The sequence below is a fragment of the Camelus dromedarius genome, chromosome 28 (genome assembly GCF_036321535.1).
Source record: "Camelus dromedarius isolate mCamDro1 chromosome 28, mCamDro1.pat, whole genome shotgun sequence".
In the NCBI taxonomy this organism is placed as follows: domain Eukaryota; kingdom Metazoa; phylum Chordata; class Mammalia; order Artiodactyla; family Camelidae; genus Camelus; species Camelus dromedarius.
Genome location: NC_087463.1, coordinates 25875222 through 25902860, shown reverse-complemented (window position 1 = coordinate 25902860; position 27639 = coordinate 25875222). Strand labels below are relative to the sequence as shown.

Sequence of the window (27639 nt, the reverse complement as noted above, 5' to 3'; positions counted from 1 at the left end):
GGGGGTCCAGGGCCCCTGGGAGAGTCCCTAAGGTGGGGTGGCCCTTAGTACACGAGGGGGCGTCGTCCTCACACGCAGGTGGAGCCTCCCTGCACCCCTGAGGGTGCTCGGCCTGCGCCATCCTTTCTCATCGCCCAGCTGCCTCATCCTGTGGGGTCCACAGTCCATCTCAGATCTGAAAGGATATGTCTGCTCAGTAATTTCTTTAAAATGGAAGAAAGAACAGGAAACTTCTCAGCCTCTTCGCAAGTGGAGTGACCAGCCATGGGGTGCAGGAGAGGCCTTGCCAGCCCCCAGCCACACCCCTGCTTCCGCGCCTGCAGGAGAGGCGGCGGTTCTGCGGGCTGGTGCGTGAGTTCCGGTCCCGAGCCTGGAGCCGCGGACCCGTTGCGTGATCACGGAAAGAAAGGGGAATTGCCGGGGTCCCCGCCTGCCTTCTGTCGCCTGTGAAAGGCCATGTGCATTTGCGGTTCAGAAGACAGACTTCCGCGCACGGCCTTCGGCTCACGCAGCAGAGGCACTTCCCTGCAGGCGGCAGAGGACGTTTGCTGGGGTTCAAGCCCGCGCCGGGCATCTGCGGGGCGCCCTTCCGGGGTGAGAGCGGCCGTGCACCCCAGTCGGACCCCCGGCCCGACGCTCTGCTTTGTTGGCATAGACGACGCTGGGGGGCGGTGTGCGGGTACTGCCCGGAGACCCGCGGCCCGGAAGCAGCCACCCCCGGCCTGGCGATTCTGGGGCGGCTCCACGTGCATGGGGACAGCGTGCGAGCACAGCCCGGCAGCGGGGCTCTGTTGGCGACGGGCTAACAGCCTGCATCCGCGGCGCGTCCCGGGGGGTTAGAGCCGAGGCACGTGGACCCCTCCTCCTGTCCCGGCGCTGAGCCCCCCTGTCCGCGTTCAGGCTTCTCCGCCTGCGGCCGTCGCTCCCACGGATCAGCAGCCACCGTCCTCGGTTGCTAACAGCGCGGTTTTGCTGGTGGCTGCCTTTGGGGTGCTTTTATTTACTCTGAAAACATCCACGGAGCCTGGAAAAGCCCTGCGCATTTGCAACAGTTTATTTCTGTTTTTAAATTGAAGGCCAGCTGATTGACAGTGTTGTGTTGGTTTCTGGTGGGCAGCATAGTCATGCAGTTAGACGTGTATATTCTTTTCCATATTTTTCACTGTAGGTTATTATAAGCTATTGAATGCAGTTCCCTGTGCTCTGCAGTACGTCCTTGCTGTTTATCCATTTTATATACAGTAGTTAGTGCCTGCAAGTCCTGAACTCCTGATTTATCCCTCCCCCACCCTTTACCCTTCGGTAACACAGGTTTGTCTGTGAGTCTGTTTCTCTTTTGTAAATAAGTTCATTTGTGCCATTTTTTTTAGGTTCCACATGTACCTGATATCATACGATATTTCTCTTTCTCTCTCTGACTGACTTCACTTTCTTCATTTCTTGAAAGCAAAAGCAAACTTTTCCTTAAGAAGGTAATTCTCTTCATACTGATGTTCGATCATTTCGACTCTGAGAGGCCAGGGAGCCCTTCCTCCTCACAGAACCAGCATCGCGTTTGCGGGGCGGGGGAGGGGGCCTTGTTACTTCATTTCCACGTTCACGGGAAGTCAGGTCTGGTGCAGGCAGAACTCCTATCTGTTGGGTCCCTCGGACTTCCGTCTCGCAGACCTGGGGGTGAGGGCGCCGAAGCACCGGTTGTTACTTTGACCCTGGCGTGGGACCGCGTCTCCTGGCTTAGCTGGAAACCTGTTAAAAGGGGTCTGATGGTGCGTAGAAAGGTAACTGAGCACGAATACCTGAGTATGAAGCCCTCTGGCCGCCTTTTTATTAGGACCGAAGGGTCATAGCGCGAATTAGAGCGAAGCTCTCGGAGCGTTCTCCCCGGGGAGGCAGCTGTGTGAGCAGCTCTGCAGAGCTCGGCGCGGGTGGGCGCGGTGCGTCCTGTCACTTTATTATCTGGGAGAGCGCGCTTGAAGGTGGTCAGTTTGCATGTGAGACTCTTTCTGCGCACATTTGCACAGCTTGCTGCTGCCGGGTGGTCTTTTTGGGTAGAGGGCTTCTGAGATGCCAGTAGCTGCCCCTTCCCCTTCAGGAGGAGCCGTCTCGGCGCAGGAAGCAGTGGTGCGGTCAGCTAATGCCAGACTCAGAGATGCTTCTGTTCCCGTCGTCGTGGGGAGGGGCTGTGGCTGTCGGCCGTCTGTTAGGAGTGGGGCTGTGCGTCTTCTCTGCACCCTGTGCGTGGGGACACGCGCGGACTCGTGCCGTCACAACTGCTGTGCTTCCACCTGGAGGAGTGTTCTAGAGGCTTCAGGATGCCAGGCCTGCAGCTCCTGATCAGGAGAGGTGTGGTGGGGGAACGCTTCTTCCTCTGTCTCCAGGAGTCCTGTGCCTTGTCCTTTGATGCAAGTCATGAAATGGTTTGATTTGAATTTGTACAGAGTCTCCAGGTTTGAAAAAATGGAAATCTGGGCGGATGCCATGCGGTGCCTGGCGTGGCCATGGGTGGGAGTAATCGGGTGGCTCAGTGTGGCCATGGCAGGCTCGCCGGGGAATCCTGAAAAGCCCTTCTGTGTCAGAAACACTCGGAGAATCAATTGAGATGCCTGAAGGAAAATGCTGAGTTCGATTTTAATCTGGAAGGTGTTATGATGGAAAATAGGGTAGAAGGAGAGGACTTGCATGTTTTGTCTCTGGATTTGGGGAAAATCACTGGACCAGGGTCAGAGGAGGATGGAGCCGAGGCATGCCTATCACCATCCACCAGGGACTGAGCCAGCGCCCTGACCGGCAGGTGCGGATGCCCAGGGGTGAGCGCCGCCTGGTGGCCGAGCTGGCCCAGGTGGGCACATAGCAGGTATCCGATGGCCGTCAGCCTGACCACACCTGGGATGTGGCCCTCGGACTCAGGCCCCGGAACCCAGTCCTGGGTGGTGACGGGGACTGGAGTTGGTTTCCATGCACTTTGACCTTGAGCATTCCCACTGTCACCGAATCTTGGATTTGGGACAGGAAGAAGGAAGTGCTGAGGGCCCACGAGGTCCAGGCACTGGGCTGAGGACTGGACCTGCACTGTCTCATTTTACATGTACGGCTGCAAATCTTTGTCCTAAGAGTGAATTTCTGATGACTGCAGGAGCTGTGGGATAGATGACTCCCCCTGATTTCCTCCAAAGGCACATTAAATAGTGCTTCTCAAACAGTGTGTGTCCCAGGCAGGTGAGAGGCTCGCCGCTTTGGCCCCCTCAGTGGTGGGGAGGCCCCAAGTGACCTCGTCCGCTCACACTCACAAGGGAGACAGACAGTCCTGTTCTTGAGGGGCCGGGGCCCGGAGAGGCGGGAAGCAGCCCCGGGGGCCAGAGGAGCTGGGACGCTTGTACCCCTGCATATGGGGCCTTGGTGGTGGTGACGGGTGTGCCAGCAGGAAAGGGTCCTGTCTCTGTTCCATGTTGTTGTAAACATCACCGAGGAATTCAGGAGCTCCTGAAAATCAATGCCTGCCCTCCCCGTTATTTCCAGAAAAACAAAGGAATAGATAATTATTCCTCGTAAACAAAGACAGTCATGGAACACGGAGTCTGTGGTTTGGGAAGTGGGGCTCCGATTTTCCCTGCAGCTCTTTTTCAGCGATTTCTCTCCTGGGGTGGGCTCCCCCGGCTCGACCCTGGTTGCGTGAATCTAGACTCCCTGGCCCTAAATAGTAAGGGTGCCAAGTCCTTCGCTTGCATTTCATGAGCTGCTGGGTTTATTAGAAAAAGAGTGCAAACCGGAAGTGGGGACAGATTTCTCCCAGTTTTTGTTACTAGCTGGCAGCAGGAGGTGCCACCTACCACACTGTCGCCTCTGGTTCCACCTGTCCGTTTGGACTCGGGGTTGGGGGGCATGGTCCACCCTTGAGATCCTGGCCCCATTTGTGCCCCGAGGCTATTTTGTATTCCGAGAGCAGCCCTGATGATCGGGGCGGGTGGAAGCACATCCCTGAGACTCCCGAGTGGTCAGGCCCCTCCGCGGGGGGCGGGGGGGCGGGGCTGCTGCCCGCTGGGCTGGCTGCCCGCTGGCGGCCGGTGCGCCTGCGCGGACGTGCGCGCGGCGGGTCTGGGCCTCGTGCACGTCGTTAGTGGTGGGCCCGCTCCTTGTCTCTCGTTGACGCGGACGGAAAGGCGAGGTTCTGGGGTTTCCGCGTGCCTGCGTCTTTGGGTGGGTGGACCGCGGGGCCAGGACCCGCCTCCCCACGTCTCTGCCCACCCGCCTTCGCCTCCTGAGTCCGGCGCCTCCTCCCCGGGCCTTCTGTGGGCGGCGTGCCCCCACAGTCCTAGTCTTGGACTCCACCAACTGCCGCTGCCCTGAGATCCCCGAATTGTAGGGGAGCCCCTGTCCTCCAAGAAAAATCTCCTGTGCACGTGTCCAGTCTGCTTCGTGTTCTGCTGCCCGAGGCCCCGCTGAAGCCCCAGGGTTGGGCCACTGCTTTGGGCTGGGAGGGAGGGTCCCCGCGGGTGCGTCGCGGGGCTGGTGATGGCCTTTCAAACGAGGCGCGCGTTGGTGCCTGAGTACATCCTGGAGGGGGTGGTGAGAGTCCTTACCCCCGTTACGGCGCCATCGGGGCTGTGTGGGTAAGAGGGAGGGGCCCGGTGGGCGCAGTGGGATGCTAGTCGACCCCCAGGCCCCTCGCTCGCTGGTCCGTGGAGGACGTGTGCCGCCCTGGTGGCAAGAGACCCCGCGCCGGGAGGGAAGGACAGTGCTGTCTGGGTTCCCTCAGCAAAGATTCCCGGGCGCCCTCCGTGTGCGCGGAGATGCTGCAGGCGCCAGCCGTCACGGCCAAGTCCTGTCCTGGGACCTAGGACGGGGTGCCGCCCGGGAGGACCCAGCGGGCTGGCGAGCGGGTCGTGGGCTCGTTAGAAAGCCAGCACTGGTGGGCACGAGGGTTGTGTTTCTGCAGCAGCAGCCCGGACCTGGACGTGCTAGTTGGCCTCCACGGGTGGTGCCGGGCAAGTTGTTCTGTCTCAGGAAAAACTCTCCCGTCCTCATCTGCAAGATCTTTATGGTCTCTTCAGGTGCAGAAGCTCCTGGGCTTTAAGAGGCCCAATCACACAATAACGTTATTATGAGGACTTGACGTGGAATTTTGCTTGTTTCTTCTTTTTCGTTCCTTGTAAGGAAAGCATCGACGGTCTTTTATCTTCAAAACTTAGAACTTGCAGTGATGTGTCATTAGCTGTGCTTGAAAATGTATTTTTAGACGGGCAAGGCAGGATAAATCCTAGAGCCATGTGCCATCGTGTTCTTGTCGAGAACTGCTCTTTGTAAACATTCTCTGATGGATCGCTCTCCTTAAGAGGCTGGAATATCCAGCTGCTTTCAGAGGTGCCTTGTGGGTTAGTGATAAACTAGGTCATGTTACAGTAGTCGTAGGCAGTAATGGATCTGGCAAATTTAAACTGGTTATGCATGTGCACGTTACATAGTAAAGCATTTGGGGAGGATTTGCCCTTTTATAATTTTGATCCTCTTACAGTATTGATTGGTGTGGGTACAAGGGCAGACAGATCTTAAATAACTCCTTGCATGATATGCCTTTCTGCTCTCCTGCCAAAGTGTACTCAATTCAAGGTGTTCTTACAGACAGTGTTTGTAAGCCATTGCTTAGAATTCAGTAAAATTGACCATTGAGGTGTTTGTCTGCTGTGTGGCCTTAATGAAGGGGTTTTGGGGGCTGACTATTGTGCTAAACAGAACGACCTGAGAGGGTAATGTTTAACAGAGTGTTTTATGGCTTACTGCACAGAATTACCCCTCTCTGTATGCCGGGGCACAGCTCTTTCTTTCATTTGGTGGTGGGGACTTCCAGGTGCTTTCACAGAAAAGCGCAGAAGAAAGAGAACGCTGGACAGGTATTCGCTGTGATCTGTTTTCTTAGCTGGGAGGGAAACGCTGGTTTTAGGAAAGAGACTGGAAAACAGGTCAGTGTAAGTGTGCTGGGAGCAGATACTGCCCTTTGCTGTTGGTTTATGTGGAATAAAATGCAGCTTATTTCTAGAAGCAAATTTCAGTTAAAATGCACTTATAATCAGCTAATACACATTCCAAGAAGGTGCATCCGGAAGACCCGGAAGTGTTCTGTACTGAGAGCCCATGACTGTTTTGTTTCCAGTGCAGATAATTTCTTAAAAAAAAAAAATTGAACAAGAAATTGGTGGCATTTTCTACACTTTGGAGTTTAGGCTGAGTGAAAACCAGTAAGTCACTTTCCAACAGGATTTTCCCTGCAGTTTAACTAAGGCCTGATGTTCCGTGTTTGTTTTTTAAAAAAGAAACTGAAGAGTCTTCATTTTCTCCGGCGTCCCCCAAGGTTTCAGTGTTTTTGAATTAATGGGAAAGACTTTAATCATCTTGGTGCAGGATGTGAAGAGTGAAACTAAAAGCTGGTTCTTCTGTGGTTCCAGTCCTGGAGAGCGAGGGATTTTTCTCCGTTTTTGTAAAGTGCTGAGCAAGCCCCTCGGTGATGACAGATTTCGTGGAGCCGCCCCGTTTGGGGGAGATGCAGCTCTGAGCTTCTGGAAATGCAGCTCTTAATGGAAATGTTGACAAGATCATTAACTCTCGGCAGAGCTGCCGTGCCACGCAGCTGCACTTAGCGCAGACCCCAGCTCTTTGTGGCCGGCCAGGGGCTCCGGCAGGACACCTGTCTGCAGAAGAGCCCAGAGCAAGTGCGCTCCTGACTTGTCTGTCTTTTCCTTTCTTTTTGTCTTGGTTTTGTGACATTTACTTTTTAAGGACAAGCAGCTTGATAAGGTCACTACTTAATACAAGCCTTGGGAAACCGTAACAAGCAGCAGCAGGGCATTCATTTTGGACAGCAGAAGAAAAAGCAAGGAAAAGGACACTTCTTTCCTCTTCAGATAAAAAAAGAAAAGTCCGCCGCCTTTGTGTTCACGTGGACACCTCTTCATTGAAGTCTCCGTGACCATTTTGGATTTCTCAGGAGGTGTTGTTAATGACCGAGGAGAGAGTTCCCACATCCTCCCTTGTTTGTTCCTGGTCTTTCCTGAGTGTGATCAGTCATTATGTTGTGTATTCACCTGCTGTTTTGGTTCCCCCGCGAGGTCAGGTTTGACTGCAGATCTTTGCATTTTAGTAAAAGGACGCCTGGCAGCTTACGTACTGGTGGTGACATGTACCGTCTTCAGCACCTTTCTCGGCTGCTGTCTTTACTGTTCGGAAACGTTCTTCTGTCTGGAGGTGAAGATGGAATCCCTGAGCAACCAGGAACTTGTTGCTTTCTTGATAGATTGTGGTAAACCACTTGATCCAAGGTAACCTACTCGCAGAATGACATTCAGTTCACCTCTGCATTTTGCTGCCAGTGGGGCAGTGACTCTTAACGCGGTGGTTAGAGGTACAGAACTGAGGTGAGCCTTGCTTTTCAAATGATGGTGGAGTTGGCATAAAAACCCTTATGTAGACAGTAACTGACACTTGGGGACTCAGGGTGGCCCTCTCATTGATTTATCTGGGGCGGAATAATTTATAGGAAGGTGGAATTTTGTCACCTCGTGTCCTGAACAAATCATTTTTGAGGAGGCTTCCCTTTAAAACGAGCGTTTTTGGCGGAAATGCCTGGGCACATCCCTCTCTGGCTGCTGGGACCCAGGTCTGCGGGTCCCGGGCTCTCCGATGCTCTGGGGTCCCGGCGGTGGCCCCCCCGAGCGGGGGCGGGGTGGACTTGCTCGTGAAAGCCGCGATTCTGGTCGTGGCTGCACATCTTTTCGAGTGGAAACGGGGTTTGCTTATAATGGATTATTGATCGACTGGAGCCAGGCGGCCTCGAGGCCCTGCCACTCTCGGCCCTGCTCTCCCCGCAGTGAATGCGCCACTTCATGGGCGACTCGGGACCCTGGTCTGGGGACGCTGAGCCTGGGGCTGTGAATCTGGGGCAGGGTGGCGCGTGGGGAGAGGAACTCCTCCTCGCTGTTGTGGAATGCCTCCCCGTTTGTGCCGAGAATAGGCTTTTTGTCTCCGCAGGAGATAAGCTGGCGCGGGAGGTTAATGGTGTATTTTAATTCACGGCTCATAATACTACAGTGTGCCCAGGAAGCCCGGCCCATTGTCTGCTGGAGGACAAGCGGGCAGTGTGCTGCTGCAGACAGACGGACGGCCTGCGCCCCCGGCGTGTGCTGGGGCCCCGCCTGCACCGGCCAGGGGGACTGCCTCACAGTCGCCCCCCGGAGGTGACTTTTAAAATTTTTTGACCTGCCTTCTAGAGCCAGAATACCCTGTCAACACCCTGAGCCTCCTGTCTGCCTGGAGCTGTTTTCTCTGTGAGGCCATCTCCCACCCCCCCACCCCCACCCCCGATTGCTCATATCGGTCCCCCAATTCTCCCGTTACCCCCCTCACCCGGGACAGCAGGCCCTTCTGCGGGCTCAGCCTGGCTCCCTCCTCCTGGGAGCTCTCCCCTCCACCCCCCAAGGTGACTAAGGGAGAGAGAGACCACAGGGCGGTGGCGGTGGCAGCGGGGAAGCCAGGCCACTTCTTAGCATCGTGATGTGGTTAATTAATGAACTGAAATGGAAGAGACTTACCTGACGAACAGCACAAGCTTCAGGCTTGGCTTCTGGAAACAGGAAAGCAGCAGACCTGGCGCAGGAGACGCCCCTTCCAGCTGCTCCTTCACACCTCCCTTGGGCCCAGGGGTTCGGTTTTGGGGTTCCTCTATGTATGTGTATGACTGAACCATGATGCTGTACACCAGAAACTGACTCTACTTCGTTAAAAAAAAACTCACACTGTTGTTTCCTTATGCAAATTACTCTAAATATTTGAGGTTATTTGAAGATCAGCCCTCTGATTCCCTTTTCAGGATGAGGTTTTGCTAGAACTGACTTTGATGGCTTTGGGGGAAATCCGTACAACACCACCTGGCTTTTGCTTTGAGTCAGTTTACTCCACAGGGCAGAACACAGCACGGCTTCCTGTAGAGTCAGAGCTATGCTTACGGTGCAAAAATACAGGATCTCCCCCGCCCCCGCCCCCACAGCGCCACCCTTAACTGCTCAGAGAATGATTGTTTAAACCAGGGAAGAGAAGCCTGGGCAGCGGGGCTGGATTTGGACCCTGGGAGGCGATGGGATGGATGGTTTCCACTGGGACGGCGGCTGACTCACCAAGGCTGTGCCCCACCGGACCTGGGGTGGGGTCCTGAGTGTCTCTGGGGCAACGTCAGCAAGCAGCCTCTTAAAACACAATCCTGCTTTCATTTGGACAGTCTCACATGATTCAGATGATTTTTCTTTCTTTGAGTTTTGAATATTAGAATTCACAAAAGGTACTTTCCCCCAAATGGCATTCCTTAGAGCCCTCTGAGCTTCCTTGTGGCCTGGAGCCAGGCAAGGAGAGGGAGGGTGGGAGAGGGGGAGAGGGGGAGGGTGGGGGAGGGGAGTGCTGGGGTGGGGGAAGTAGGGGAGGTGGGGGGAGTAGAGGAGGGGGAGTAGGGGAGGGAGAGGTGAGGGGAGTAGGGGCAGGATGGGTGGGGGGAGTAGGGGAGGGGGAGGTGGGAGTAGGGGAGGGGGAGGTGAGGGGAGTGGGGGCAGGATGGGTGGGGGGAGTAGGGGAGGGGGAGGTGGGGGGAGTAGGGAGGGCCATCCCCTGTCCCAGACCATCTCTGCTTTCCACTGTGTTACTTACTGAAGTTGCAAATGGAAGTTTTTTTTTAACTTCTTCTGTGAAAAACATCCAAAACCCAGAAGAATGGAAAGAGAAACTGATGAGCGCCTGCACGCCCCCACCTGGGTGTAGCCGTTGTCCGCGTTTTGGTGTATGTGCCTGTTCTCCGTCTTTGGTAAACCGCCTCTAAACTGCTTCATCACACGTCTCCCCCAAACTGAGAGCATTCTCCTGTGTGACCAGCCTACAAAAGTCACGGCAATTGTCAAATATCGTCTCATATCCAGTCTGTACTAAAGGTCACCCGGCACGGAGCCTGGCGCTAGAACGGTGTGATCGTGTCCCCCGCGGCCGGTCTCAGCTGTTGTGGGAAGACTGTGAGTGTGCCAGGGCCCGGCGAACACACAGGTCTTGACTACAGCCACTTCTGTTGCAGCCTGCCAAACTGTTTGTCCTTTTGAACTGATTAAAGAGTGTCACTGACTGCGCGTGACTCAGTCCCCTTGGGTGCTGCACCGACATTTCATTCATTCATTTGACAATCACTAATGAATAATAGCACTCATGTGGACTGACCACTTCCTGGGAGCTGGACATTGCACCTTGCGTGCCGTCATTTAAACCTCACAAAAATACTGTCAGGTGGTCATTACCATCATTTTCATTTTAAAATGAAGACATGGACTGGGGAGCAGAGAAGTCAAGTCACTTGCTCACGGTCATACAGCTGATCTGAGTGGGTGGAGGACCTGGGTTTGGCTCAACCTTGCAGCTCGCGGTCCAGACCGCCTCTCACAGTGCCGCGAAGCAGGATTCTCGGGGAGGAAGCTCGGTGTTTTGTGAGCCAGCCTTCACGATGTATGGTGTGTCACCAGGAGTGACTGACTAGAGAAGTGGGGATACTGGCAGATCCAGGCTGCCCTGGGACGGGGCTGAGCCGTGCAGGGCCATGCGGGGCTGTGCAGGCTGCGGGTGGAGGGCACTGTGGGCCTGACCTGGGCACGTGAGGCCAGGAAAGGCCTCTTAGGAAGGGGGGTGGTGGGTGAGAACCGTGCACGTGGGGGCCCAGAGGTGAGAACAAACGTGCGTCCTGGTGCACGGTCATCATTCGTTGGCTGGGACCCCAGGAACCCCGGCAGTGTTGGGGTTCAGGGCCTTATAAGACCGCAAGGAGAGTCCAGGTCTCATCTTCAGGGTGTGAAAAGGGGTTGAAGCTTTGGGGAGGCCACCTGGCTCTGCATTCGGGGAAATGATTTTGGTTTGAGGTGAGGGGAGTGTGTGGAGTAAAGTGTGAATTGGCAATACAGCCCACAGGATGTGGCGGGGTTGGGGGACTCCTGGACGTGGGCGGGAGGGACCCGGGAGTCGCTCTCAAGGCTGGCTGAGCCACATCCCGCTGGTCCCGGACCAGCCTGGGCTTCCCCCGGGGCACGGCCGCCCGCACCAGGCCAGCCACCACCTCTCCGCCTGTTTTCTGTGTGGTGCCTGTTGCCTCTCTGACTTCTGGGTCCCTCGAAGCCAGCCCTGTTGCTTAGTTATCTGATCCTGTAGGTCCCCTGAGTGGCCCGCGCCCAGTGGGCTCTCAGGAATTGTGACAAAACCCTTGTTAGCTCGGTTATGCCCTGGGAGCCGTCATGGTAGGGGGTTTGGGGCCTGGATGCACTGAGTCGCACGTCGGTTCTTGGTCACTGAGCTCTTCCTTCCTCGGGGCCTCCTGGATCCCAGCCCCACAGGGCTTGTTCTGAGAGGAGTTACCGTTGGGCAGGTGGTGTCACCCTGGTGCTCGGATCACCGGGGGATGCGCCTGGAAGTGACTTTCCTGCCTCGTGTTGGGTCCAAGACACATTCTGGGGGTCATCACTTACGCAAGTGATTTATTAATCGAAACATTTACCCACAGATTAAATTTATCCTAAACACAGTGAGTGTAAGCTCTCGAGAGAGTCCACTCACTTCGTCTGTGCGGGGGTGACAGGGACAAGAACCTCCCGGGGCGGGCGGCGTGGGTGCACGTGTCTCCTCAGGCCTTGTGCGTCACTGATTCTTGCCTTCACATGATCACTGAAGTTTAGCTGCATAGTTTGTTTTCAGAACTTCTATACTTTGCCCTCCCTTAAACCGTTCTATGCATTTTATGTTATGAATACAGGTTTATGTTTTCTTTAATAAACATTTTACCTTTTCCTATTTTTTATAATTGTGATTAAATTACTTTTTCGAAGTGAAACTCATTTATTTTGAAAATTATATAAGTCAGTTTTAAAAAGTAGCCCCAAACTGTTCCTGACATCCCTGTGACACACACACACGGTTCTGTTGATGTTACGATTTCCTTAAGATAATAGTGCTTTGAGCTTCCATAGTTAAGACCCTGAGAGTATTTTTCCGTTTTCCCATTTTTGTATTTTCCTTCTCACAATATTTGTAGGTTCTTTAAAAAGACATCCCGTGTCGTTCTCGCAGGGATTTACAGCAGGCCTTCGTGTCGGAAGCTGGGGAGGGCAGGGACGTGGGAGACAAGGACTGAGTGCATGGGGCAGGTGCCCTCGGTGCCCTTCCTTGAGACGATGCCTGTAAGTTGCAGGCCCTGCTGGCGCTGGGTGAAACTTTTAAGCTAGTTTTACAGGAAGCTCGAATAAGGATTGAAAACTATATTCTCTGGTGTTTGGGTCTCTTGAGAGGAAGTGTCTAGGCTTTGGCTGAGGGGTGGGGGGCATCGGGGAATCAGAAACTTTAAGCACCAAGGCTGGAATGTAAGAGTGTGGTGTGGCCTTTCTCTGGCGGCAAAGGCGGCATTGCTCAGCCGTTTTAAATGTGCAGAGGATTCTGGGGCCCCCCCGCCCCATGGAAGAAGGGGGCAGTGCAGGCGCGTGCTGTTGGACCCGCGGGGGCCTGGGTGCTGGCAGTGGCTGGGACCACCTGAGGCTGCCCTCCTGCCTCCACTGCGGTGGGTGGGGCTGCGCCCACGTCTTCCTCCTGCACTTGGCTCAGGCCTGCAGGGCCGGATGCGGCCTCGTAGTAGAAGCAAGGCCCCGCTGGGCCGGTGTTTTGCTGTTTGTGGACTGTTTACTCTGCACTGGGAGGGGGGTCTAGGTGGCTGGCCCTCGGAGGAGATGATGGAAAGGGGCGTTGGTGTCACACGGCTTCCTGGTGTCCTTTCCTGACAAGATGAGGGCCTGCCCCGGTGGGAAGGACACCTCCGGAGATTCCCATGGCTGGCAAAGGGGAGACAGGGCTCCTGGGGTCCCGTCTGCACCACACCTGGATGGCCCAGTGCTGGGGACTCTGTGCGCATCCCCAGAGAAGCCTTCCTTTGGCTCCGGGAGGGCCAGAAGTTGCAGGGGATAGCAGAGGAGGAAGGAGCACACCGCAGAGCGAGCTTCTGATGGTTCCAGCAAGTCTTCTCACTTGAAAAATTCATTTTATCTCTAGTTGCACTTGTCGGTGGTCATTTACGATCCTTGACCAGCTGAGCATTTGTGCTCCATGAATCTTGCTTCGTGGCTGGGCTTTGGTTGTTTGATTCCCTTGACTTGGAGAACTTCTGACATCTAACCTCCTTTATGAACCAGCTTAGTGGTCCAGTGCAGTCTGCAAAAATTATTTCAGAGTCACCAATTTCTGGTATTTTTTTTTCCCTCTGTAAACGTGTTCCAAATGGTTCTTTAAGCATGGAAGATGTTTGTGCCCAGATTGGGTCATTAAGTGAAATGTCAACAGTCTGTTTCATTTATACTTTTATATATGTTATATCAAAGTCAACATTTGAGGGGATGAAATAAGCCCTCAATAGAAGGAGATACACGGAAATAATTTGTCCTATAAAATCTTCATAAATAATATGCAGCCATCGAGGGCTGAAGCAGCTTTAGAAGATAAATGAGCTTAAATTGCCATAAGGAAGTGTTCTTGTTCAGCTCACTTGTTTATCCAGTTTTAGGGGGAGTTTGGTTTTTTGTTGGAGTCTAGCCGGTTTACAACGTTGTGTTGGTGTCTGTGCACATACAGCACAGTGATTCAGTTACGCATGTAGACTGATTCCTTTTCATATTCTGCATCGTTGTAGGCCGCTGCACGGTGCTGTGGCTTTTACCTTTTTTCTCCTGGGAGGCTCCTGTCTCACGGCTCGCTCTCCCTCTCCTCGCGGGAGGGGCTCTTGCACTCGTTCGCGTAGAGTGAGGGCTGGCTGGCTGTGTGCAGCTGTGTTTCCTGCCTCTTTCCAGTTTGCTGCCCACTCAGTTGGTTTCTTGAGCACGGGAAACTGGCTGACCTGAGGCTTTCTGGAAAGGTGTGAGAACACATGATCTGAATGAGATTTCTGCCTCTTGCCTGGGTCTCTGGGAGGAGGCGTTCGGAGAGAGCAGGAGGTGTGTTTTTTTCCCGGACGGCGACGGTGCCGCGTGGTTCCTCCCCGTGATGACTGGAGCGATAGAGTGTGACCCGCTCAGAACCCCTGGGAGTGTTTGGGTCACACCCCCTCCCGCCCCTCCTCTGTGTCTGTTCCGGTGAAAACGTGGCAGGTTGGATGACCCAGAGCGAACAAGGGTCTCTGGGGACAGGACCTTTCATCCGTGAACAGACGACGAGCCGTGTACCCTGTCTGCCTGAAAGCCAGGAGCGCGCAGCTGCTTTGTGTCGTGTAACTTTTAAAATATGAGTGTATAGTGTGTATGAGGTTGGAAGTTTGTAAAAAACGTGGCTTCCCTTCTACGTATTAGAGCTTTTTTAAAAAGGAAGAATCTGCCCATCTGTGCCTCTCTGTGCAAGTCTGGAGCCTCCCCCAGTAGGGAGACCCTCAGAATCATTAACTCAGTTATTTCTGTTTAGAGATAAGAAGGATAAACAGACGGGGCCCCAGGGGCCTGCGTGTGCCCCCTCCCTTCTGACCCGGCAAAACACTGTCCAGAAAGACGCCATACCTCCCTCTTGTCCCTTCTGGTCGGCTGCTAGTTTCCTTTATTCCCCTTATCACGAGTCAGATGGAAATTCCTGAGATAGCTGCCTGCAGTGCGGGCTGCCTCTGGCCTGCGTGGCGGTTTGCAGGCGTCTAGATGGGCTCCCCTGCAGCACGGAGGGTTGCCCGCCATGCACTCGGCACAGCGCTGGGCGTCCATGTCCATTTGGCCTTGGCATGTGCACAGGGTTTGGGAAACACCCAGGCGTCTGGAGGAGTGGCCCAGATCGAAGCCGGCCTCTTGTTCTCCAGAGGGGGGATGGCCGTGAGAGCGATGGTGACCACAGTGTGACACCAGCTGTCACTGGGCTCAGGCCCCACCTCCCTGGAAGGGTGGTGTGGGCATCCCGCCTGTGGGGAAGTGGGGAGACCCCACGACCTGCCGGGATGGGGAAGGTGTTCTGCCCTGGGCCTTGGACTCAGCTCTGCGGCCAGTTTTGGGTGCCTTGTGTGGGAGAGTGAGAGAAAGGACAGGACCAGGTCGGGAAGGGGGAGGTGGTGGGATGAAGAGTTCAGGCTTTTTATCTAAGACACAGTGAAGACCAGTTGTCACTCTGGCCGCGGCCTGGTGGTCACTCACCTGGCAGTGGTGTCCGTTGGGGTGGCCGGAGCCTGGAGCAGCAGACCTGCAGCATGGGCCTGCAAGGACCTCGGGGCTCTGCCCCTGCACTTGGTCGCTTCTCTGTCACTAAATCATCTGTGTTTCTTAACCAAGACACACGGACCCGCTGTAGGGCGCCTTTCCCGGCTTTGACGGCCTTTGCAGCTCACTTGTCCTGCACGTGCCCCTATGTCCTCCTCCTGGCCCGTCCTTCTCCTGGCCCGTCTCCCTCCGTCCTTGTCCCCAGAGGCTCTCCTGTCCTGTCGCCTGTGTTTCTCCCTCCCACCAGCTCTCTCACTACAGTCCTTCATTAAAGATTTTGACATCTTTGTTAAAGAATTGTTTTAGTGTCCATTTATAGTGATTTATTTTAATGCTGCAGCACACAATTATGATCAGTAATTAACTGTTTAATTATTGCTCTTTTAAAGGAAAGAAAAGCTGCTTGTGTGTGTGTGTTTAAACTTTTGCAGGGGCTTCTCTTCTTTAATCTGGAGGGATTGGTATTTTTGAGGAGGAGCAGGCCACTGTCGCCGGGTGTTACCGGGTCCCTGTGGATGCGGGAAGCCTGGTTCCTAAGGTCTCCGTGTCTTCTGTGTTTCAGGTGCCCGCCGCCGCCTGCCATGCTCTCCAGGTAGGACATGTGCGTCCTCGGGGCAGGCGCACCTCAGCAGCTGGGAAGCAAAAGGCTCACCTGAACATGGAGAGATAAGACGCTGTCTGGCAGGCCCCAGAGACAGAGTCGCCCCCGCTGGGCGAGCCCCGGGCGTCAAGATGGACCGCAACCGAGAGGCCGAGATGGAACTGAGGAGGGGCCCCAGCCCCAGCAAGGCTAGCAGGAGCCCCGAGGCGGACGGGGACAAGGCCCTGAGCCACAGCTGCTGCATCTGCGGCAAGAGCTTCCCGTTCCAGAGCTCCCTGTCGCAGCACATGCGCAAGCACACGGGGGAGAAGCCCTACAAGTGCCCCTACTGCGACCACCGGGCGTCCCAGAAGGGCAACCTGAAGATCCACATTCGCAGCCACCGCACGGGAACGCTGATCCAGGGCCACGAGCCCGAGGCCGGCGAGGCGCGCGTGTCCGAGGGACTGGACGGCTGCACCAGCCCCACGAAGAGCACTTCGGCCTGCAACCGGATCCTGAACGGGGCCACCCAGGTGGACAACAGCAAGATCCTGCTGCGGAGCAGCAAGAAGGAGGCGGAGGGGGCACCCGGCGCCGCGGAGCAGGGCCAGGCGGCGGCCGGGCAGTGCGCCTTCTGCAAGAGCAGGTTCGAGCGAAAGAAGGCCCTGGAGCAGCACGTGCAGCAGGCGCACAAGCCCTTCAAGTGCCGGCTGTGCAGCTACGTGACCCTGCGGGAGGAGTCCCTGCTGAGCCACATCGAGAAGGACCACATCACGGCGCAGGTGCCCGGCGGCGAGGCGTACGCGGAGAACGGCAAGCCCGAGCTGCCCCCGGGCGAGTTTCCCTGCGAGGTGTGCGGCCAGGCCTTCAGCCAGACCTGGTTCCTGAAGGCGCACATGAAGAAGCACCGGGGCTCCTTCGACCACGGCTGCCACATCTGCGGCCGGAGGTTCAAAGAGCCGTGGTTCCTGAAGAACCACATGAAAGCGCACGGCCCGAAGGCGGGGAGCAAGAACAAGCCCAGGAGCGAGCTGGACCCCATCGCCACCATCAACAACGTGGTGCAGGAGGAGATGATCGTGGCCGGCCTGTCCCTCTACGAAGTCTGCACCAAGTGCGGGAACCTGTTTACAAACCTGGACAGCTTGAACGCGCACAACGCCATCCACCGCAGGGCGGAGGCCGGCCGGCCGCGCGCCCTGGCCGGGGAGGGCGCGGCGCCCGGCCCCGGCGGCGACTCCCAGCAGCTCTTCCTTCAGTGCCTGAACCTGCGCCCGGCGTCCGTCGCGCCCGCCCGCGGGCCGGCGGGGCGCCGGGTGGCCGAGCTGGACCCGGTCAACAGCTACCAGGCCTGGCAGCTGGCCACCAGGGGCAAGGTGGCCGAGCCGGCCGAGTACCTCAAGTATGCCGCGTGGGACGAGGCGCTGGCGGGGGACGTGGCCTTCGACAAGGAGAGGCGCGAGTTCGTCCTGGTGAGCCAGGAGAAGCGCAGGCGCGAGCCCGAGCCCGGCGCGCAGGGCCCCCCGCGCAAGAGGGCGGGCGCGCCCGCGGACCCCGCGCCCGGGCTCCCGGAGCCCCGGCCGGCCGCGCGCCCCAGCCGCCGCGCCGCCGCGCCCCCGGGCCACGGCAAGTCGTCGGAGTGCTTCGAGTGCGGCAAGATCTTCCGCACGTACCACCAGATGGTGCTGCACTCGCGGGTGCACCGCCGCGCGCGCCGCGACCGCGAGCGGGACGGCCCCGGGGACCGCGCGCCCCGCGCCCGCTGCGGCTCGCTCAGCGAGGGCGACTCGGCCTCGCAGCCCAGCAGCCCCGGCTCGGCCTGCGCCGCCGCCGACTCCCCGGGCTCCGGCCTGGCCGACGAGAGCGGAGAGGAGGGCGCGGCCCACCCCGCACCAGGTGAGCGCATGCGCCCCGGCGGGCAGGCTGGGCTCCGGTGGCCCCGTCCTCAGGTGGCCCGTTTCCAGGTAGCCCCTGCCCAGGTCTCCCATGCGCAGGTAGCCAGGACTCAGGTCGCCCCGTACCTGGGTTGCCCCGCATCCTGGTAGCCCTCTGCCCTGGGTGGCCCTTCCCGAGGTATCCCTGAGCCCAGCAGGTCCAGACCCAGAAGCACTGCAGTCAGGTGGCCCAGGCCCGGGCAGTCCTGGCACCCGGGTCACCCATGCCCAGGCAGTTGAGGCTCAGGTGGCCCTGCACCAAGGTGGCCTGGCGCCCTTGTCTCCCAGACCCACGGAGTCTCGGTGCGTTGGTACCCCATACCAGGAGGCCTCACACCCAGGTAACCCTGTGCTTGGATACCATTCCCCAGGTGTCCTGGGATCAGGTAGCCTGGCACCTGGGTGTTCTGCACCCAGTGTGTACTTGGAGCTTGGACTTGGGGGTGCAGACACAGGCCCACTTCATGCTCCTGTTTGCTGATTGCGCATAGTGTTTGCACAAATTAACGCCTTTGGTTATTGAGGTGGAGGTCTCTCTGGGGCATCAGTCATTCCTGAGCAAAGGACAGGTGAGGGGCCGGCTTCCCGATGTGCCCTTCTCGTCCTCTGCTGTTGGACCCAGTTCCTTCCCACACAGCTGGCGTGCACGCGCTTTCCTCTGGTGTCCTCCCACCAGACAGCTGAGTGAAAGAGGAACTTCAGATTGGTGTGCAGTTATAATTAATCTCCTTGGATGCAAGTAACCCTGTGGGCTTAGAGATGGGTAATTGGAACCAGATTACTTTCCAAATTGCAGCTATGTAAATTTTTAAAGATGCGTGGCCATCTTTGTTTTCATCATTTTCCTTTTTTTAAAAAAAATAAATTTTAAACATCTTGATATTTTCCTCCTCATTTTTTGTTTTGGGTAATTCTTTTAAGTGGAAGGTGATGTCTCATTTACGACCTTGTACCTGTGTGTCTCCATGTAGCCAGGAGTGTTTTTCTCTTCTCCCTGAAAATTGGTTAATGGTTGTTGCTGTTACTGAAAGATCAGAGATGAAGGAAGCCCAGGTACCGCAGCGGGGCGTTCTATGTTCTGTAGTGAGGAAAACCCACACGTGTATGTCATTTACCCCTTGTTAAAGATGTAGCCAGTTCTTTGGAACAGAGTTTAATTATTACAGGTTTATACAGTGTATTGTGTGAGCACCTGCTCCCCTCAGATGTGCGCGGAGTCATTCCTCGTGCAGAAAACGGTTGTTCCTCTGATCCTGCGGGACACCGGATGCCACACCTGCACACGTGTGTGTCTGTAGGTAGTTGAAAAGTAGCGCGTTCTGCTCAGCTCCTATTTTGCGTTTCATTTCTTAGTCATTGACCTGTGACAGAGGAAGAAACAGGGCAGTCTCCTCTTCTCTGAAAATGCTGTGCTCATTCTGTGAGTTTGTTGGGATTCTTCCAACAGCTAGTCACGTAAAACAGGGGGAAAGAACCCATTTGTGACCCCTGAGTGGCATTTTTGAAGATTAATTCTTGGTTTTCCTTTTTAAAAATGTTGTCGACTATAGATTGTACTGGTCACAGTCTGATAATACTGTTGGAGCCCACTGAATAAAATATTAAGCTGACAATAATTGTTTTTACTTTGATGACATATTTTTACTGTATTGGAAAGGCTCTTGGGCCTTACCCCTCATCTGTTAGGACAGCAATGAAGTGGTTACTAATACACGAATTCAGTAATGCTTCATCTTTTGTTGTTGTTGAATATAGTCAGTTTACAATGTTGTGTCAGTTTCTGGTGCACAGCATCATATTTCAGTCGTACATACACATACGTGTATTCATTTTCATGTTCTTTTTCATTATAGGTGACTACAAGATATTGAATATAGTTCCTTGTGCTGTACAGCAGAAACTTGTTATTTATCTATTTTATATATAGTAGTTAGTATCTGCAAATCTCAAGATCAAGTGACATTCACTGTAAACTGGAATTTACTCTTTTTTTTTCTTCTCAGGTTCATTAAATCTGAGACTATCACTTATTTCTTAATGAGATTTTGTGTGTTTTCTCCCTACGTAATCTCCTTTTTTTTTTTTTTTTTTTTGAGAAATGTGATACCTGAGATGATTCCAGAACAAGATTATACATGATGGTGAGTTTAGCAAGTTGACCACAGAACATTGTGGCTCATTGAGAGACGAGGAGAAGACGTTTGGGGTATGACAGTGGCATAAAGCATTGAAGAGCATTGTAGGCCTGCAGGGGTCACTGTTTGTTACCCCAAAGGACAGTCTCTTTCCTCCTAAAAACACAAACTTAATATCATAGCAGGCCTTTAGGCCCTGACTGGCACTAAATCTCTGCTTCATGGGCGCCCCTGAAGGACGAGAGACGTGTTACATGGACTTAATACTCACAAAACAGTCTGATTGTCAGGAACTGGCAGGGCCTTGGAACCAGCCACTTTGGAAAAGCAAATGGATATTTTGACTTCTCTCTTTTGATCTGCAGCGAGCTTTTCTTTTGCTAAAAAATGCATTCAGCTTTGAAAAACACTCGCCTTTCTTGTCACTAAAAGGTTACTTAGATCTTTAAACTTTAAATGACTTTAACTTCTCATAGAGCCTTGATGGGATGACTGGTTAAAATTATTAGCGGAAATGTGGACATTGAAGGACAAAAAAGTCATACTAGCTCTCCTAAGAATGAATTTGCTACTCGGTAGCACAGTTGACGTTAGAATTCAGGTCTTCATGACCCTCTCGCAGATCCCCTTTCCCTGCAGATGTGGCAGCCGTGCATGGATTTGAATGCTGCTTCTGGATGCAGAGATAAGCTGCATCATCACATTAATTGAAAGAAACTTCTTTTTCTCAGGAAACATTCTTTGTTGTGTGTCTGCTCATTTGGAAAGCTCTGATTGTCACATTACCTTTCTTTCCACCGAAGACAGGGGCCCTCATTGCTGGCTTAACATAGTCCAGGAGCAAAGTTGGGAATAACATTCAATGATTTAAAATGTGTTGCCGAGCTAGATGTAAATCTTCACTGAGAGGGTGATGTGGCTCCGATAGAAAGTACACTTTCGGAGGTCACAAAGATGAGTCCTTTTAGTTAGGGAAGGGGAGCTTTGAAAGGGCTTGTAATTAAAATTTATAAAAATTAAAATTAACGTTTTTCAAACACAACGTAGAGTCAGATCACTCAAAGGTCCTCAGTGAGGACAAGCGACTGTCGCCTCACAGGTGAGCGGGCCGGAGCGGGATCCTTGCTCAGCAAGCACTGGGACGGCCTCGGCGGGATGGGGGCCCCCGGGGGCGCTGTCAGCCGTGGTGCCGCCCCTTGGGAGAAGCCCGGGGCCTTACAGTGTTGGAACTTCCCCTGAAGCAAAACTCTTCTTTACTCTTTTTTTTTTTAATGGTATAAAATCTTTGATTTCATCCCAATTTTTTCTTTTCCTTTTTTTTAATTTGAAGTGTACTCGGTTACAATGCGTCAGTTTCTGGTGTACAGCACAACGTTTCAGTCATACATACACCTACATAAATTTGTTTTCATATTCTTCATTATAGGTTACTGAAAGGTACTGAATACAGTTCCCTGTGCTCTACAGAAGGAATATGTTTTTCATCTGTTTCTATATGTAGTAGTTAATATTTGCAAATCTTGAACTCCTAATTTACCCCTACCTTCCGCTTCCTTTCCCCCTGGTAACTACAGGCTGTTTACTATGTCTGTGAGTCTGTTTCTGTTTTGTAGATGGGTTCATTAGTGTTTGGTTTTTCCTTTCTTTTTAGATTCCACATATGAGTGGTATCATGTGGTATTTCTCTGTCTGGCTCACTTCACTTAGAATGACAACCTCCAGGTCCACCCCTGTTACTGCAAATGGCATTAGTTCATTCTTCCTTATGGCTGTGTGGTATTCCGTTGTATAAATACACCACAGCGTCTGTCGGTAGACGCCGAGGCTGTCTCCACGTCCCGTTGAGTGCAGTGTTGCTCTGAACGTTCTCTTCCGTACTCTTTATCTGCTCAGTGTTTCTGCCAAAACTTAGGCGACTACCCAGGTGTTTTTTCAAATTGAAGTATAATTGGTGTACAGTAGTAGGTGAGTTTCGTGTGCACGACGTGGTGACTCACTGTCTTCATAGGTTATGCTCCACTTAAAGCTACTGTGAAATAGTGGCTCTGTTTCCCTGTGTTGTACAATATATCCTTGGCTTTGACTCTTTTTTGTCTGTCTCACTTCTTCCGTCACATCAAACGCACAGTCTCTTGAGCTCGCCCTCCCTGTATGTCTTTGGATCCTGACTGTAACTTCATGGATAGTAAAACCCCAAGTTTTGAAATTGCAGATATTTGACTATATCTGACAGAAGTGGCAAACCATATGGTTCAAGGGGATAGAACAAAAAGTTCTCAGAACAGGTACCGTAGTGTTGTATGTCGTTTCAGGAAGGAAGGAGACAGTTTTTAGAATTAAAAAATAGAGCTCAGGGAGGGGCGGGTGCTCGAAGGGGGAAATGGCTTGGTTCCAGGAAGCCCCCGTTTGCTCAGGGCTCTCTGCTTGCAGCCCCTCCAGGCCGGCGCCCCGCACATCCGAGCTCCCCGTCTTCCTGTCCTCACTGAAAGAGGACCCTCCGTGTTTTGATGGTAACATGTTAGTTGAGCGCATGCTTTGAGACTGACCTGTTGTCCACGGCTGTGCGCTGGCGGGCGAGGTGGGTGGGGAGCACCCCTCGGGCTGCGGTCACCCAGCCACGGGAAGGATAAGCGATCGTCCTTTCCTCTGATAGAGCAGGGACAGCCGTCGGAACGGCTCAGGGGGAGCGTGTTCCCACACGTCCTCCTGTTGTAACGGGACGTGGGGTGACTGGCTGACAAGGCAGGGTGTGGAAGGAGGGCTGGGCCGGCAGGGGTGTGTGCGCGGGGCGACCAGGCCTGCTGGGACCGGAGGCCTCTACTGGGACTTACGCTCAGCGCTCACTTCGGAGTCGAGCAGAAGGAGCTCTTGTGGGATGCGTTCTCCCTGCCGTCCTTCTGGCCAGATCCGTGCGGGGCCTGAGGGTCCTCATCAGCACGCTGGGACCTCCTTGCAGCCCCACCTGGTTCCCGTCTCCGCAGTGGACTCAGCGATCGGGAGAGACTTGTCTTTTTTCTTTTTAAAATTTTTTCCCCTATTTTTTGGTTTGGAGGTAATTGGGTTTATTTAATGGAGGTGCTGGGGATTGAACCCAGGACCTTGTGCATGTGTTCCACCACTGAGCTCTACCTTCCCCAGGAGAGACTTGTCTTAACACAGGACGTCATCAGTGGCCCCACCAAGAGGCTGAAAATGATGCCACAAAGAAAGGGGTTGGGGGCTTGGGGACCAAGGAGGTGAGAACAGGAGTAAAGTGAGATGCAGGGCGAGAGATGGAACACCCATCGCTGTGGATGGGCGGGGTGTACGCACCTGGGAACAGTCCACGGGCCCGAGCTGGGGCCGTGCTCATCCAGGGGGGCTCCGTCCAGGTGGGGCCCCTGTCACATAGGAATCTGCAGAGTGGGGCTCACTGACAGCTGAAGGCCGGCTCTCCTCCGAGACGTCCCTTCTGCTCACTGCGCCATTTCCTCATTGCTCCGGCAGCCCGAGGGGCATCGTGGGTGTTACCTAACAAACGGCCACACGTGGGTTGATCGGCCGCTCAGGAAGTGCCCTGGCCCTGCAGTGGCTTGGAGACCAGACCGTGGAGCGCAGGATTGCTCTCTGCCGCGTGCCAGCCAGTGTCCGGAGCCCAGTGCCAGGATGCGCCTGGTGAGAGGGAGCTCTGGGCGGGAGAGACGGGGATTAGCAAGAGCAGGTCTGTTCCAGATTCCAGAGGAGGGGCCGTAAAATGCCAACAGAGTCCTTCAGACAAACGCAAAGGTGACACCACCCTTAGTGTCTTGTACTGTACAGAGCACCGAGGCATTTACTTAGCTGGGAATAGTTAAGTGAGAGTTGAAAACCCTCATGCTGACAAATAAACTTATTTACAAAACAGAAAGAGACTCACAGATGTAGAAAACAAACTGGTTACGGGGGGGAAGGAGTGAGGGAGATACAAGATTAGGAGTTTGGGATTAATATATACATTACATATTTATATATTAATATAGACATTATATATTATAATTGAATTGTACATTATACATTATATATTATAATTATAATTATAATATATAATGTGTGTATGATAAAATAAATGACAAAGTTCTACTGTATAGCAAAGGGAACTATATTCAATATCTTGTAATAACCTATAATGGAAAGTCTGAAAAAATATACATGTATAACTGAATCACTGTGCTGTACACCAGAAACCAACAGAACATTATAAATTGTACTTCAATAAAAAACAAAAAAGAAAACCCTCATATTAAATTCCTGTTCAGTATAAAAATGCAGCAAAGTTCTTTAAGAAAAATATTCAGCCACACTTGACAGCCGCCCGCAGAACGCCCTGCGGTTCAGGCAGCGTCTTAGCAACCAGAACCACTCCCGTCCGCACGCACGCGCACCACGGTGCTTGTCCACGTGGCACTGCAGTCCCCTGGCGTGCTCCTGGCTTCTCTGAGGAAGACTGAGTGACAATGAGAACAGTGCCTTCTAAGCATGTTTTACTGTTTTCTGATTCTTCAGACATTGATCATCTGCGTGTGGCATGCATGCTGAAGCTGGCTTGCACACAGTGCTGCATTCCCTGACCTTCCAGAGTGAATTTATTATTCTGTGGAACACGTCCGGCCCCGGGGACTACACTCTGGCTTTCCTCCTGTCTCTGGCAGACACACGTGGGATGCGTGTCCTCCGTGTTGTAAAACAGGTGCCACGCCGACACTTTGATTTGTTAGCAAAATTCAGAAGCTTGATTTGTGGTCTGTGTCACTGTCTCTTCCACACCAGATAGCATCGTAGAGTTTTGGAGCTGGGAGGGACCTGAGAGACGTTTAGTCTGTCCCGTTTTAGCAGCGAGGAAGCCAAGGCACGAGGGGGTCAGCGTCATTTGCCCAGATCCCTCTGGTGTGTTTATCGCCCAAGGACCGCATGGCTGGTGGAAGACACGTGAGCTGGCACGCCGCGATTGTGTTCTCCCTTCGCAGGAACTAGCAGTGTGTCTTCCGTCGACTCTGCAACCCCTTGGTGTCTGGCTTCCGGGGAGGGGGTTGCAGTAGGGGTACCAAGATCCCTGCCTCACCCCCCGCTGTACCCTCAATGCCCCCCCAGAGCTCCCCACTCCGCCCGTGCATGCCATGTGGACGCTGCGCACACTGCAGACTGGAACCTCTCCTGCCGACTTGGCTGGTCTCACCCTCCCGCTTAGACTGTCTCTTCCAGGCCTCGACCCTCTCTGTTCCTGGAATTTGCATGTCTGTGCAGTTTCACGACGTCGGCCTTGTGCCGTACGTGGTGGGCACAGCCCTCTCTCCTGGAATTGTGCTCTTGGTGGGCAGGGGCCCGGTTATCCATCCTGGCGGAACAGTGGCCGGCTCGCGGGGAGGCGTGGGTCAGGTCCGTCCTCGGTCTGCAGCGAACTCCCAGGAGAAGGGCGGTGTAGTCGGCGGGAGGACCGTGCCCCGGAGCAGGCAGGAAGCTCACAGTCGTTCCCAGCCTCGTTGTCTCTGCCCGCTGCCCAGCGGGCACATCTCCTGTGACAGTAGCAGCAGCTCAGCGAGAGGTGTTTCATGTGAGCGTCTTGTGCGCACACAGTTTTTCAGGTAAAAGTGCCAAGTTAATGTGGAGTAATGGCGTGGCCGTTTAGATGGACTGGGGTTGGTTACGTTTCGGGCGATTTGGGGCGAGTTCAGGGTCTGGGCAGGTGAGTTTCTCCCGACTTCCGACCCCGCATGTCTTGTGTCTGTGCCGTGACTGGGCGTCTGTGTCCTGGGCCTTTCGGGGGACCGTCATTACTGGGGAGAAGCAGAAACGGGCTCATGGGGTCTGATGCTGGGCGGCCGAGAGCACGGTGCTGTGTGGTCAGCTCTGACCTGGGACATGTTCATGACGGGTGTCCCAGGAGTTGGTGACGCTGCGATGGGTCCCTGCCTCACTGCCGGGATCCCCGTGCCTGGCGTCTGTGAAAGGGCTTGGGCGCAAGGCCTGGGGTTCTGCGTGTGGCGCCCCACCCGCCTGACCCCGCGGGAAAGCAGGGGCCACATGGCCCCACGTGCACTCGGGCTGGTCCCTGGCCCAGCCTGTGGGGCTGTGATGGGTGGTTAGGCCTTGGGGGGCAGTCAGTGGAGGGCTCAGCATTGGTACTTGAGCTGTGGTGCTTGGGGCGATTTTTGGTGAGTTCAGGATGCTGGGCAGGTGCGTTCCTCCCAACTTGTGACCCTTTGTGTCTCCAGACCCCGGCGCAGCTATGGGGGCCGTGTGGGGTGCTGGAGCCCTGGGGGCTGCCCTTCCCAGGGGGAGGGGGTCCTCGGGGCTCAGATGCTCAGAAGAAGCCGAGACCGTGTGCCTCTGCCTCCTGCCGTGGAGCCTTTGCTAAAAAAGGCAGTCCTCTCCTGTTCCCGCCGTGGCCCAAGCCCCTGCGAGTTGGAAGGTCACGGTCACCTCCCGTGACCTCGGAATGAGACTCGCCGAGAGCCCTCCCGACCCCTTCTTTCAGGGTGCACCCCCTGGCCGTGCGTGATGCTCCTGGCCGGGCCGGGCTGCCCGCTCTGTCTGTGGCTGCTACTCGGTTTGCAGCACGCTTGGTCCGTGCGCTCGCCGCAGGGAGACCGGATCGCTTAGTTGGCTGGGAGTCTCCTTTTTCAAGCCTGTAGGTTTTATTTGATAAGTATTTTTATTGTGCGCGTGTCTCTGGTACAAGTTGCTAATTTTTCATTTGAAAGTTGGTTTGTTTGTTTTTGTATTTCTTAATTTCCTGTGTGCTGGACCTCCTCTGAGGCTGGTGTTTCAGGAACCTTTGTGGTCTACGGGTATGATGCAGTGTCAGTGGACGCAGTTGGCATGAGCCTTCGCACGTTAAAACAGATTGCGGCTCCAGACCTGTATTTTACTAGAACTGAAAAAGCTCGGGATGGTCTTCTCTGGATTGAACATTGGAAGGTCACCCTCGCATGACTGGAACCTGACCTGTGCCTGTGTGTGCACTCAGGCTGGGCACGTCCGCTTAAAGGACGCCTCCTCTTCTGTTTTATTCACAAAGGGAAGTATCTCCACAGACGAGCAAGACTTTCGGGCTGACGGCTGGCTGCCAGGTGTGTTCCCGTAACGATGTGCCAGGTCCGAGGACCACTCGTGCTCTTTTTCTCCAAACCCCAGAACGGTTACTTCCCGCGGCATGAATAGGCAGGGCCCCAGTCTCACTCTGATCGCTCTTTCCATTTAACAACCCAGCATTACTGACATGCGCCATTTAAAGTGATAGTCCAGCGGTGCCCTCTGATGACGGGTTAGCCCTCGACGGAGAAGTCTGCACGCGCCTGAGTCTAAGACCTGAGACCCACTGAGGACCGACAACTCCCTCTGGGGCCGTGGAGCCAGGCTGTTCCTGCGGGGGACAACGCAGCAGTTGAGGAGTTCCTTAGTGGCCTGGACTGTTTGAGAACATCACGTCTGAGCCTGGAATGACGGTTGGATTTCCACCCGGACTTCCAGCCACCGTAATTGCTTTGATTTAAGCTTGCCTCTGATGTTACTGGTTTTTTAAAAATGCATGTCTGCAGAATTCATGACATATGATTTATACAGGTTTTTCTGGTGTTGGACTCAGAATGCGTAGTGGTGGGGTGGCTTGAACATTTTCGTTTTTAGGAAGCACAATTTGGTGCCGTTTTTCCAAAAATGGTGAAATTGGATAGGGCGGGGCCATGAGGTTGAAAACAGGCATTTCTGATAGAGGAGTG

The 27639-nt window shown here is 54.3% G+C and overlaps 1 protein-coding gene across 4 annotated transcripts in view; it reads left to right on the top strand.

Moving 5' to 3' along the window:
• Nucleotides 1–27639, top strand: part of ZNF516 (zinc finger protein 516) — a 97212-nt gene that overhangs the window by 26839 nt on the left and 42734 nt on the right. For all 4 annotated transcript variants that reach the window (XM_064480446.1, XM_064480444.1, XM_064480445.1 and 1 more), the window contains exon 2: nt 15817–17733. In XM_064480446.1, coding sequence (XP_064336516.1) covers nt 15987–17733 — 1747 coding nt within the window. In that variant the 5' untranslated portion in view covers nt 15817–15986. The remainder of the gene's footprint in view (nt 1–15816; nt 17734–27639) is intronic.